Here is a 14305-nt window from a genome sequence, read left to right as displayed (position 1 = left end):
CAGGTTGCACGTCATGCCATGATCAAGGGGAGATAAACCACATTGTTTCTATTCAGTGGTACACTTGGTTATCTTGGCATCTATCATTTGATTCTCCTGAACCTACTTTTCCTTTCCACATTGTTATCATGTTCCACTACCTCGGAACAAACACTCACGTCGAGTAGGTACGTAATCATTTTGGCATGTATTTATGTATTACGTATGTTGCTGCGCAGTTATAAAATAACCTCTGAGCATCACCATATTTGTTTTACAGATGTATTGTTTAAAATTTAGACAGAATGTCTTATTTTTTACACACATGATTCATTTTCATAATTTTAGCTGATGTGCTGACCAGCCGCTGTGCCACTATTCCGAAAACCCATGCCATGCTACGCACATCTATAGCATCAACTGCAAGAGAGTTGTAGCTACCCTTTCATTGATTGTCATACATGCTTCATGGACAGAACATACTTGTCATAAGAACTGACTAACATTAGCAGTGGATGGTCACATTTTGTAACCTGACGGGGCGGTCGGGTAGCCTAGTGGTTAAAGCGTTCGCTCGTCACGCCGAAGACCCGGGTTTGATTCCCGAAATGGGTACAATGTGCGAAGCCCATTTCTGGTGTGCCCCGCCGTGATATTGCTGGAAGATTGCTAAAAACGGCGTTAAACCATACTCACTCACTCATTCACTGTAATCTGGTACATATTGACTCACCGTATCGGCGGCACGGATAGTTATTAATACTATGCAATGACCGATGCATCATTTCTCGGTTATTAAAAGGCTGCTGTGACATAGCTTGATGGCTGTGACGTTAACACATCTCACTTTGAAGTGATGAGGTGAGGTAATTGGGGTTTATCGTCTCGTTTAAGGTACTTCTCGAACGCCGTGCAGGTCTAAAGCGCCATGCAGGGTAACAACAAGTAACATCTCTAACATATTTTCGTATGACTCTGCCAATAATCGAACCCACGACCTTTCTTTCTCCTGGCAGACGCTCTATCCACTACACAACTGAGACAGTCCGCTCACTCTCATTTTCATTCAAGTGCATGTAGTTACTGATTTTGTCTTTTCCTTTGTAGTCATGTCATATAACATTTATTCAAGTATCAGACAGCTGATGGAAGGAAGACTATGGTCCACAGCCAGGTGCCTATTTCCAGCCTCAGGCATGACTTAAATATTAGTTTGACATGTGAAACTGACACAGGGATATTTTAAGCCGAGTGTGTTTCCGTATCGTGTGTTTCCATATCGCAAATACTATATATTATGAATGTGATCCTTCGGTGAGCATAAACATAATTGCCTGTATTTCAACTACACCTGTGTTATTTCAGTAATTTATGTTGAGGCGAACCCTGAAAGTCGTATCATGTGATAAAGAAGTTGTTCTCGGTAACACGAAGGGTGTTGTGTTAAATATGTAACCCCGGTGTGGTTTCCACACAACTGAATCAAACCACAGCGATTTCCATCAGAGAGGCCAGGTCGATGCTTGCCGACTTGCAACGCTGATCAATAATAACCACCTGACTCGTTACAGGACAGATTTAACCTTCGTCTTGATTGTGGGGGGCACGGGTGGCCCAGTCGTCTAAGGCGCCGCGATTCGCTGTGCAGAGTTGCGTCCCTTGGGCACGCCAGAAACCTCTGATTGTGGGTTCGAATCCCGGTTCGCCCCAATTATGTTTCTAGGTTTGTCAGCACCATACCCGTGCTCGTGGGTTTCACCGAAGTGGTAAACGTCTGAGACCTGCATCACTTCGGGCTTTCCTCCCACATTAAGCTGACACGCCGTGATATGACTGGAATACTGTTAAAAGCGGCGTTAAACCCAACTCACTCACTCGTCTTGATTGTATAATAACCGTACACAACAATAATGTGATAACACGTAACCATTGTCAGTAAACTCACTTGCTAGCAGTGTCTGTGAGCAGCCTCAGTGACAATGGTCCAGTCTTGCATACCATTTGTTTACATTAATTGCACAACAGATTGTAATCCCAACAGCCAATGGTACTTCCGTTTTACCTGATTGTACTTCCGTTTTACCCGAGCATGTTGTACAGGATGTGTGGTTGGCAAGAAGCTGATAACACACACCGTTAGTTAGCCACACTTTTACATTCGTCTGTTTGTTTTATATCTCATAAATTATTAAATAGGGTATTCAGTTACAGCAGGACTGACACTGTGAACATATGTGATATATGTATAGGTCATCTCATTGCAACTATCAGTGCATAATACAGACAAAATATATCCACTTCTGTTCATTACTTTTCTATTTGTCCTGGCAGGGTAAAATGGCATCATAAGAAAGTAATATATCCTTATATTTAGGTATTTATGTTCAAAACGATCATCAGGAATGTCACAATTTTTCTTACTCTTTTAGGGGGCACTGGTGGCCCAGTCGTCTAAGGCGCTGCGATTCGCTGTGCAGAGTTGCGTCCCTTAGGCACGCCAGAAACCTATGAATGTGGGTTCGAATCCCGGTTCGCCCCAATTATGTTTCTAGGTTTGTCAGCACCATACCCGTGCTCGTGGGTTTCACCGAAGTGGTAAACGTCTGAGACCTGCATCACTTCGGGCTTTCCTCCCACATTAAGCTGACACGCCGCGATATAACTGGAATACTGTTTAAAACCGGCGTTAACCCCAACTCACTCACTCATTCTTACTCTTTTACCGTTAAAAATGGAAACACAATCGTTTATACAGCATGTACGCGTTGATGAGAATTGGCATCAGATAGCGATATCAGAAAGCATACTTATTTTCTCAGAACTAGATCCTTTACTCATACATATTTGGAATACATCAAGAATAAGTTAATAAACGTAGATGTCAGGAAATTGCTGATTAGCTCGTAGTTTACTGTATCGTCTTATAACTGAATCTTTTCCGTTTGAGGCTGGCCAGTATTGTCTTTGCCCCTAATAACGTCATCAATCCAGTCCTTTAGAAGGGACACTCGAGTGTAGATTCCATAAAGATTTTCCCTGGCGCAGCCGTGACCGTGAGAGACGATACCACTGACGACCTCGACGACATCGCACACGCACACCAGAGGTCCTCCGGAGTCGCCCTGAAATAGACAACACGTGCTTGGTTTTTAGTAGAGTGAGTGAGTGAGTTTGGTTTTAGGTCGCCTTAAGCAATATTTCAGCAATATCACGGCGGGGGACACCAGAAATGGGCTTCACACATTATACCATTGTGGGGATTCGGCGTGACGAGCGAACGCTTTAACCACTAGGCTACCCGACCGCCCTCGTTTTTCATTAGAGCAAAACCCGCTTTTGGTTGTAATGTTCGATTTAAGGTCATGAAAAGATTATTTTTCATCCGAACTCATTTTCAAAATCACCAGGATTTTGTTGTTTTGGGTGGTTCTTGAATTTGTTTTTAGTTTAAACACGAGAAAGAAAGTTTTTCATTGACTGAGTTCCGGAGTTACATTTTGGCGAGTCTATGCATAGTCCAGTCAAAATCGGTATGCGAACTAGACAACATGTTCGCAAACAACATGGAGATTTCGCTCGACTGAAGGATTTGCAAAGCATTTGTGCCTATAACTGGGCGTCGTCCGATATTTTGCAAGTCTTTTCATGCTTTTAATCAAGGTGATCAAATGATGCATTTCTCGAAGTAAGACCTGTTTTATTACACGATAGATCTTGATTATCGACCAGATCGTTTTGACCGGGCGCCGCCATTTTGTTTGAAGCAATTGTAAATGATATGAGACGTGGGATTGGATTGGTCAATAGGAGGGACATAGAAGGGACAATGTCATAACTCTTACTAGCCACTGGTGGCGCTACGATCGAGCCGGGAAATTCCAGCCTATTTCGATAAGGGTTGGTGGACTTTTATAGTCAGTCAACTCCCTTGCCTCGGGAACATGCAGTCAAGCGAAACGACCACTGTCGCTTTTATCTCGCCTTGTTCGTCCAACGTCGACGCCGTATCACGCCCCAGGCCGGCGATTCACGTCGTCACGGATCATGTACGCTGCTGAAACCGACTCGGGAGCCCACTATTTCATGGCTTGCAGTGTGCTAACATTAGTGGTGGGACAAAGTTGAAACTTTGGCGACAGAACACACATCAACTCACTGTAATCAGCGACACAGAACATCGCTATGTTTACATGTGTTAGCTCGGCTCAACAATGCATTTATGGAATTTTCACGTCATGTGACTGAAATGAAGCACATTAATATAAAAACTTAAAAATGTAAATCATACTTATTGCATGAGATTATGGATAATCACACACTGAACGGATAATACAATGTGACTCATTTATAATCCATAATCTGACCATTTTGGTGGTGTTTTATTACATAAGTAATAAAAACGTATACTTTGTGTCTTAACGATAGGGTGTTTTAACCATATTAGTTTCAACAGCCCGTCAGTTAGCACTGTTCGTGGATTTTCAATTTACGGCACCGCTATTTGATTTTGAACCCACCTCCAATAAAACATATTAAGATAAGCCTTAAATTTGGAATCTTAGAAAAGTAAAAAAGTTTGATATACCCCCATGTGTAGTGTAATAAAGTTATAACTATAACAGTTCAGGGCAAAACTAAACTTCGATACACAACACATGGGGGTAGTGCAAACTTTAATTCTTAAATAAGTCCGACCATACTCATATACTCACAGAACAAGCGTCTACGTCTCCCTCAACGTGGCCGGCACATATCAGGCTGTCGTCGATGGTGACGTTGCGGTTGTCGACGTTTTCTGGCTTCATAGCCTCTACGCACGTCTCTGTGTCCACCACCGGCATGTCCGCCACCACCGGGATATACATGCCGTAGCCATAGGGTTCTGAAGACACGGAAGCAAGGTCAGTTTAAGCCAGTCACGGTGCACGTGTTGTCGGTCCCATGCCATCAATATACTCACCCTCGGGCAATTGGCCCTACCCAACAACATAACCAGAAGCTCCGGTCCCCTCAACCACTTGGCCCCAACCCACAACATAAAAATCAGCTCCAGCCACGGTGCTTGTGTTGTCGGTCCCATGCGATCAATACACTCACCTCAGCTATTTGTCCACATCCCACGAAATAACAATCAGTTCCAACCAACCTCAGCCACTTGGCCCCACCCGACGACATAACAATCAGTTCCAGCCACCCTCAGCTATTTGTCCACACCCCGGGACATAACAATCAGCTCTAGCCACCCTCAGCCACTTGGCCCCACCCCACGACATAACAATCAGCTCCAGCCACCCTCAGCTATTTGTCCACACCCCACGACATAACAATCAGCTCCAGCCACTCTCATCCACTTGACCCCACCCCACAACATAACAATCAGTTCCAGCCCCCCTCAACCACTTGGCCCCACTCCACAACATATCAGCTCCAGCCACCCTCAGCCACTTGGCCCCCACCTCACAACATAACAATCAGCTCCAGCCACCCTCAGCCACTTGGCCCCACCCCACAGCATATCAGCTCCAGCCACCCTCAGCCACTTGGCCCCACCCCACAGCATAACAATCAGCTCCAGCCACCCTCATGATCAGCCACTTGGCTCCACCCCACAACATAACAATCAGGTCCGGCCATCCTCAGCCACTTGGCTCCACCCAACAACATAACAATCATTTCCAGCCACCCTCAGCCACTTGGCCCAACCCCACAGCATAACAATCAGCTCCAGCCACCCTCAGCCACTTGGCCCCCACCCCACAGCATAACAATCAGCTCCAGCCACCCTCAGCCACTTGGCTCCATCCCACAACATAACAATCATTTCAAGCCACCCTCAGCCCATTGGCCCCACCCCACAATATAACAATCAGCTCCAGCCACCCTCAACCACTTGGCCCCACTCCACAACATATCAGCTCCAGCCAACCTCAGCCCCTTGCCCCCACCCCACAACATAACAATCAGCTCCAGCCACCCTCAGCCACTTGGCTCCACCCCACAACATAACAATCAGGTCCGGCCACTCTCAGCCACTTGGCCCCACCCCACAACATAACAATGAGGTCCGGCCCCCATCAGCCCCTTGCCCCCACCCCACAACATAACAATCAGCTCCGGCAACCCTCAGCCACTTGTCCACACCCCACAACATAACAGTCAGCTCTAGCCACCCTCAGCCGCTTGGCCCCACCCCACGCCATATCCATCAACTCTCGCCACGGTACATGTGGTGTCGGTCCAATGCCACCAATATACTCACTCTCAGCTATTTGTCCCCACCCCACGACATAACAATCAGCTCCAGCCACGGCGCACGATGGGGCAGTATCCGGGCTGATGACAGCAACATCTTCCCGGGATAAATCTACCGGTTCGTTCAGTTTCAACAAGGCAGCGTCTCCGAGAAGTTTTTTAACTGAAGCAAGAACACGAGTTATTTATAAAAAAAACATATCAGGGATGGTGACCATTTCTTGGATGAGTATGTAGTTTATCAAACGACCAAGGTTCTGACATCAAAAACAAAGAAGTTTTTCACATGGATATGAAGTCAGGCACTTAAACCATTACACCACCGAACTGCTTCAGAAAAGTGGTTTATTGAGAGGTATTTTGCTGGTATTTTCTGGCCAGCTACATTTTACGGGCGTTGCTTTAGGCTGTCGTAACGCACTTCCGTACATACGCTCGTAATATTAAACAAACATTTATCAAACTTGTTACGAAGTTATTTAAGTCAAAGACAAACAACGCTTCTCCTCGGCTTTGGTGGAAAGAGTGAACCCTGGGAAACGGAGAGCCTTCGGACTTCGCGCTATTCCAACCACCCTCACACCATCCTCACACCACCCTCACACCATCCTCACACCCCTCGGGTTTTACCTTTCCTTCACCCACAGTGAATGATTATCAGTTTACGCCGGTTTTAGCAATGTCCCAGCAATATCACGGCGGGGGACACCAGAAATGGGCTTCTCACATTTTGCGCAATTGGGGAATCGAACGTCTTCGACGCTTTAACCACTAGGCTACCCCACCACCCGACTTCCTCACCCACATAGTACATGTATACATAACGTAGGGCTTCAAAGTGGCAAGATTAAACATACCCCCAACCTTGACCCATGTCCATAAATGTTTTAATAATGAAGTGTTGTATACATTAATACATAATCCTTTATAATGGACACATATTATATACACGTATAATCAATTATTAATAATCATTAGATTTACGAGGGGGCACTGGTGGCCCAGTCGTCGAAGGCGCCGCGATTCGCTGTGCAGAGTTGCGTCCCTTGGGCACGCCAGAAACCTATCATTGTAGGTTCGAATCCCGGTTCGCCCTGATTATGTTTCTAGGTTTGTCAGCACCATACCCGTGCTCGTGTTAAAAGCGGTGTTAACCCCAACTCACTCACTCACTCACTCATTAGATTTACGTTGAATACTGATTGAGATATGCAACATATCGTTCTTAAACAACGGTTATGCGACTATTCACAGCTTGTCTGTAGACGTACTATGTAAGCAATGTTATTAGTTCACGTATACCCACTGTTCCAGCCCTGGTACGTATGGATCTCAGTGATGGTACGGAACTGGTCCGAGTCTTCATCGGCCAACTGGTTGAATTTCCCGGCAACTACCTTCCACGATTCCTTCACGTCAATACCCTTCAATACCCGAGCACTGTGTTGGAAGAAAGCTGAAGCCATTATAGTGTCACACTACAGACTAATTTTCACAGCTGCTTCACATCAATACACGCCAACACCTGAGCACTGTGCCAGGAGATAAAGACACCCATAGCGTCACACTACAGACTAGTTTTCACAGCTGCTTCACATCAATACACGCCAACACCTGAGCACTGTGTTAGGAGATAAAGACCACCAAAGCGTCACACTACAGACTAGTTTTCACAGCTGCCTCACATCAATACACGCCAACACCTGAGCGCTGTGTTAGGTGATAAAGACAACCATAGCGTCACACTACAACTATTTTCCACAACTTCGTCACGTCAATATCCGACAACACCAGACCACTGTGCGGCGAGAGGAAAGTTAATATAGCGCCACACTTCAGACTATTTTCCACAACTTCGTCAGGGGGCACGGGTGGCCCAGTCGTCTAAGGTCCCGCGATTCGCTGTGCAGGGTTGCGTCCCTTGGGCGCGCCAGAAACCTATGATTGTGGGTTCGAATCCCGGTTCGCCCCAATTATGTTTCTAGGTTTGTCAGCACCATACCCGTGCTCGTGGGTTTCACCGAAGTGGTAAACGTCTGAGACCTGCATCACTTCGGGCTTTCCTCCCACATTAAGCTGACACGCCGTGATATAACTGGAATACTGTTAAAAGTGGCGTTAAACCCAACTCACTCACTCACTCACAACTTCGTCACATCAATATCTAACAACACCAGAGCACTGTGTGACACTGTGATCAGGATCACCGACTTGGTGCAAGTCATCGTTTCCCAATTGCCTTGATCGATGCTCACGATGTCAACCACTGGATTCCCGGTCAAGACTCGATTATTTACAGGCCGCCGTCATAACTGGTATATTGCTGAGTGCGGCGTTAAACAATAAACAAACACACAAACACTGCCTTGTACATTGTATATATGTGTATGGAAGGCTACTTACTCAAAGCAGTGCGCAGCAGTCAGCACCCAACTCGGCGCTATCAGAGCACCCCCACACACGTGGTGCATCTTGGTGTTATTCGTGAAGCCATTCTCCTTCATGTACCACAGGGACACAAGGAAAGGGTAGTCTCCCTTGGACGTCAGCTCGCCGCCAATCACGCGTCGCTGTAAGGAGACTGAAGAGACCGTTTAAGAAATATCATTGAATCATGGAGGTGATTCGCTTGTACGTGTTTGATTATTTGTTGTTTAACGCCGCACTCAGCAATATTCCAGCTATATGACGGCGGTCTGTAAATAAATGAGTCTGGACCAGACAATCCAGTGATTGACATCATGAACATCGATCAACGCAATTGGGATCAATGACATGCATCAGCCACGTCAGCGAGCCTGACCACCCGATCCCGTTAGTCGCCTCTTACGACAATCATAGTCCGACTCGCCTTTTGGGTTGCTGAAGACCTGTTCTACCCCGGATCTTCACCGGTTCGCTTGTATGTGTATGGTATTTGTTGTTACCATTTTCTTCATCTCAAACCCATTTTTCAGCCTTACGTACACCTTCATTTTTCATGATGAATTGGTGGTGGTTTTCTGTGGTTTTTCGTTGTATTGGTATTGGTTCATTTTTCCTTGTTTTTTTATACATATTTTCTTTACTTAAGAAAGTGTATCTTATGCAGTGTCGAATACTTTTAACACTGTGTCATTTTAATAAAGATTTTAGTTGTAATAAGGTCACCATGTGAGGAATCAGCCACTGTTTATTTTTCCCTTATGAACTGTGTACACTTTGACAGCTAGACGCTGTTAGGAGTAACTACCACCACTGCGCTACGCTCATTATATTCAGTGGGGCATCGCGATAACGCTGTACACTAGATCAAGTTGTAGTGATATATATGGAATCCTAGAAGAGACATACTCGCGTTGTCGCCTTTACATTTGTTTGCTTGTTTGTTTGTTCCAAAAACAAGCAAAACATGTCCAAATTGTCGCAATTTTATGGTGGCCGAAAGGGGACATCGCTTTCTCGCCTTCAATTACGGCCACGAGAAAGCGATAAAGTGATAACACCAGACGAGAAAGCGATAGCACGAGAGGAGAAAGCGATAACACAAGACGAGAAAGCGATAGCACGAGACGAAAAAGCAATTGCACGAGACGAGAAAGCGATAGAACGAGGCAATAGAGCGAGAAAGCGATACAAGGATACGATAAAGCGATACAACGATACGAGAAAGCGATAACACGAGACGAAAGACCAAATACACATCGCATTCTCGTCTCATGCTATCCCTTTTTCGTCACGCTTTATCGCTTTATCGCGGCCGTAATTGAAGGCGAGAGAGCGATGTCCTCTCTTGGCCACCATACACTGTCGCGCTTTGGATGATATTTTAGATTTTTATCAAAGGGCGACAATGCGACACCGCGACATTTTTCGGAAGCCAAATATGTCGCGTTGTCGCATTGGCACTTTCTAGTGTTCGAATTCCAGCCCAAACATATTCATCACTTCGTGTTTTCACACCTCTTCAAGCATACAGGCTGTTCAAGGCTGCGTAAAAAACCACCCAGGCACTCAAATCGATGAATTCGCTATGTGTCCTCTAGGCGTGCAAGAAAACTATGGTCTATCGTCCTGATTGTGTTTCTAGGCTTATCATCACCATACCCATGCTTGTGGGTGTTACCAAAATGGTTAAGCCTTAGATTTGCATCACTTCCGGCTTTCTTCGACAACAACCTGACGACAGACAGTGCTATAACTAAAATACTTTTCAGAGCGGTGTCAAACAGTGCTCAGGCTCTCTGACTTGGTTGATGCATGTCATCGATCCCAACGCGTGGATCGATGTTCATGATGTCAGTCACTGGTTTCTCTGGTCCAGACTCGATTATTTACAGACCGTCGTCATATAGCTGGAATATTGCTGAGTGCGGCGTTAAACAACAAACAAAACGTGTACTCGTCAATGTGACACATCGTCTGGACACAAAGTCATGCACTGCGGCCAAGGAGCGAATTCGAACCCTATCAGTTCTCACCATTGTTGCTGGCTACAGTTCTTATCCTGGGCATGCCTTTCGTACAGAATGCGTTGCTCAACAGCTGGTCTAATCATCGTATAATAGTGATATACCTTTTGGTTGTGTTAACAACAAACAAACAGTAAGAGGCAGTGTACAGGAAAGTGCAAGATCAGGCAGACGATGCGCGACGATGCCACAGGACGACCGTTACTTGCGCACTGTGTATTTGTGCAACGGGTTCGTCACGGAAATGACAGCAACAGCGTAAGGACACCGCATCGGTCGACGCAGGGACCACGTGCCACCGCATTGCTACCTTCTGTGTTGCATCGTGTTGATGGTGACGGTGACATATGAAATGTGAGTATTTTTTTAATACAACGGGATTGAGCTCACTCATGTGGTTGGTAGCAATTACAAGTTATCAAAATAAAGAAATTCTATTCATCTTCAATACTACATGTTTCACAAGCTAAACAGTAAATATCATCCCATTTCAAATCTACTAGATTCAGTTTCCAACGGGAGTGACAAGCATATTTTAGCAAAGACAGATTTTTAGTTGGAAGAGATATTTAATACTGTCGTGGTCATTATTAGCACGTGATGTACGATAATCATTATTCAGTTCTTAAACAACTTACGAGTATAGAAGGTTGGTTTGTTGGTCGGTTGCTTGTTGTTTAACGCCGCACTCAGCAATATTCCAGCTATATGACGGCGGTCTGTACATAATCGAGTCTGGACCAGACAGTCCAGTGATTGACATCATGAGACTCGATCCACGCAATTTGGATCGATGACGTGCATCAACCAAGTCAGCGAGCCTGACCACCCGATCCCGTTAGCCTCTTACGACAAGCATAGTCGCCTTTTACGGCAAGCATGGGTTGCTGAAGACCTATTCTACCCCGGATCTTCACGGGTCCTTATAGAAGGTGGAGTAGTATACGTACCTGCTATACATGACGTCACCGCAGTGAGAAAGACAGCAGCAGTCAACACGAAATTTCGAAATTCCATTTTTGAAGTCCGTAAATTCAAAATACTGAAATGTGTATTGTGAGTTATCGGAGATGCAGATTACACTGCATCGTTATTGTCAATGAAGACAAGCATTAGCAAAGACTGAATACTAATATATTTCTAAATAATTTCATAAATGGCTTGTTGAGCCTTGATTATAGCACATAATTACTCGCCAATTATTGTTCGCATTTTCTCATAACTTTTGACTTCAGTGTCAGATCTAAAAAGCGTAATTGTCCACTTAGAATAATAATAGCAGCATTATGGTGATAATGATACTTCTAGATTATTTCAACAAAGCACATCATGACAAAATATAATATATCCAAGCCACGTGACAAACCAATAAACAACTATACATCAGAAACAAAAGATGGAAGCAAAATGAAAGTTTGAAAGGTAACGGTAATTTTAAAGATGGTTTCCATCAGATGTACGTACATGAGAGGCGGGAGGTCAGGAAGGCATCGGAATATGTAGGAAACATATGCTGAGCAAGACTGACTGACTGATATAGGAGATTTAACGTGCGCTTTCCGACTGTAGCGTATTTCGCACACGGGCCTGTCCGGACCATTTAGTGTATTCCGAAAAGGGTGAAAGTGTTGTGTGCAACCCAAGAGGGGGCTTTTAGGGGTTGCTTATATCGAATTTTTAAATTTGGAATTAATGCCGAGGTGGGTGGAGGAGGGAACTAAGGGGTGTTTGTATGTTTATTGGATTTTGGATTGGTAGATTAATTAGTTTTTAGATGCGCTCAGTTAGGTCTGTTTTGATTAGGAATACGCCTAGGGCCTTGAAGTTTTCTAGTTTATTTTGAGGGTTTAGTATTTCATCTAGAGTAGGAACCTTATTTAGATTGAGGGTGGTTTGTAGTGTGGTTCTGTGTGTTTGGTAGTGAGTGCAGTGGATGAGTGCGTGTTCTGTGGTTTCGGGTTGTTTGCAGTGGGGGCAGTTGTCTGTGGTGTGTCTTTTAAGTTTTTTTAGGTGGTTATTTAGGTTCGTGTGTCCTGTTTGGAGTTTTGTAATTAATCTGTCAATCTTTTTAGAGGGGTGTAGGATTTTAGGTTTGGCTAGTGGTTTTCTGAGCACTTTTGTGATTTGGCTATTTGAGTTTTGATATTGATTTTGCCATTTTTTGGTTATTTTTTGTTTGTTTACACTTTTAATTTCTGATTTTGAGATGGGTAGGTTTAGGCTTGCTGAGCAAGAGACATATTAAACATTTTATACATTCGGAAATGTTATTGGTGTAAGGGTACATGTATAACTAACTGATTTTAAAATGAATGACGACATTCTATCGTTCAGAAGATCCACTATTTTCTAAATAGTTGGTTGTTAATTATGCCTACATACCCTTAAATTGACATTTCACTTAATTAACGGTTCTCTATTATATTCTGACAGACGTGATTTCAAAGTTTGTTGGCATCCGTGTCGCCAGCGGGACAAGAAACAGCATCCTACAATTTCTAATACATGTAGTCGACCCCGGCCACTGCTACGAAATTAACTTGTTAATATTTTCAACTGCAATAATTAAAATCATTAAAAACTCAGAAAATAATATATTGTCACATTAGTTACCTATTGTGCTTTAAGTAATTCGGTAACCCCTTAATTAGAATAACTAAACCACAGACGAAACATGTACACGAATGTCCTTCAAGGCTTTATACGTCCTATTGGCCCCGTCACCATGTACGTTCTATCACAAACAAGCGATTGATAACTAAAAGCATCATAACCCTTTCCCTAGTAACAAGATATCTCTATTAAAAGCAAAACCGATTGTACTACTTCGACTGTATCATGAGCATGGACTTATAATTCACTGTTAAATAGTGACCAAGTCAAACTAAGGAATTGCATCGGACACCAATATTATCACTGACGCTTCAAATTTGGAAATATCCTCCACATGTCATCCATAAAACATTTTGAAAGCTTTACTGATGCCTTGAATGTTGTAACCTTGATCTAGTAACTTTTGAACAAAAGTGGTATGATGCTCTTTGGAATCTTCATAGAAAGTGAATACTCGATTGCACCTAAAAATTGTCAAATGTAGACACCAAGGGCTGCAGCTGATGGAATATAACACATTACTGAGGCCTTGAATGTTGTAACCTTGATCAAAGTACTTTGACCAAGAGTCGTATAACGCTCTTTGAAATCGTTGACGAAACAGCATGCTCGATTGCACCTCAAAAAAGGTCAAATCTAGACACCATAGCTGATGGAATAAAACACACAGGGAAAGTTGGCTACTGGAAAGTTGAAGTCATCCCCCTTTTTATACAGTCTTGAAGAGAGAGTTTTGTCACTCTGAATATCTATGCATAGATCTAACACTCGTTTATGGCTCCCATGAAATGGCAAAGAGCATGGTTACTTCATGTGGAGCTTGGCGCACGTACATCCTGACCATCAACGTGCATCAAGCGCCACATCAAGTCACGACAGCCTACAAGCTTTCTGATAAATTTAACGAAAAGAATGTTTTGTCAAAGTCTACACGCGTCTGGTACGGAGTGTAAGCTATGTTGTAAGGAGTGTGGACTGTGTCACGTGATTAACAGAAAAAATCGCAGGAG

The 14305-nt window shown here is 44.0% G+C and overlaps 1 protein-coding gene across 1 annotated transcript; it reads right to left on the bottom strand.

The window, feature by feature from the left end:
• Positions 1-2789: 2789 nt before the first annotated feature.
• LOC124112760 (trypsin-3-like) lies at positions 2790-11811 on the bottom strand. Its single transcript, XM_046472891.2, has 6 exons — positions 11633-11811; positions 8635-8812; positions 7538-7671; positions 6239-6394; positions 4692-4861; positions 2790-3101 (listed from the first exon to the last, which is right to left on the bottom strand). The coding sequence occupies exons 1-6, from the start codon at positions 11697-11699 to the stop codon at positions 2901-2903; spliced, it is 906 nt and encodes a 301-aa protein (XP_046328847.1). The 5' UTR covers positions 11700-11811; the 3' UTR covers positions 2790-2900.
• Between the last annotated feature and the right edge of the window lie 2494 nt (positions 11812-14305).

The sequence above is a fragment of the Haliotis rufescens genome, unplaced genomic scaffold, assembly GCF_023055435.1.
Source record: "Haliotis rufescens isolate VD_foot unplaced genomic scaffold, xgHalRufe1.0.p SCAF_2, whole genome shotgun sequence".
Taxonomy (NCBI): Eukaryota; Metazoa; Mollusca; class Gastropoda; order Lepetellida; family Haliotidae; genus Haliotis; species Haliotis rufescens.
The sequence above is the reverse complement of the archived record's forward strand: the minus strand, read 5'-3'. Positions and strand labels throughout refer to the sequence as shown.

Excerpts from the sequence above, each read along its gene's own strand:
- LOC124112760 (XM_046472891.2), bottom strand. The coding sequence starts at position 11,699 with ATGGAATTTCGAAATTTCGTGTTGACTGCTGCTGTCTTTCTCACTGCG. Across the intron at positions 8,813-11,632 it reads GGTGACGTCATGTATAGCAG|TCTCCTTACAGCGACGCGTG; the intron begins GTACGTATACTA and ends CGGTCTCTTCAG. Across the intron at positions 7,672-8,634 it reads ACTGCTGCGCACTGCTTTGA|TGCTCGGGTATTGAAGGGTA; the intron begins GTAAGTAGCCTT and ends CTTCCAACACAG.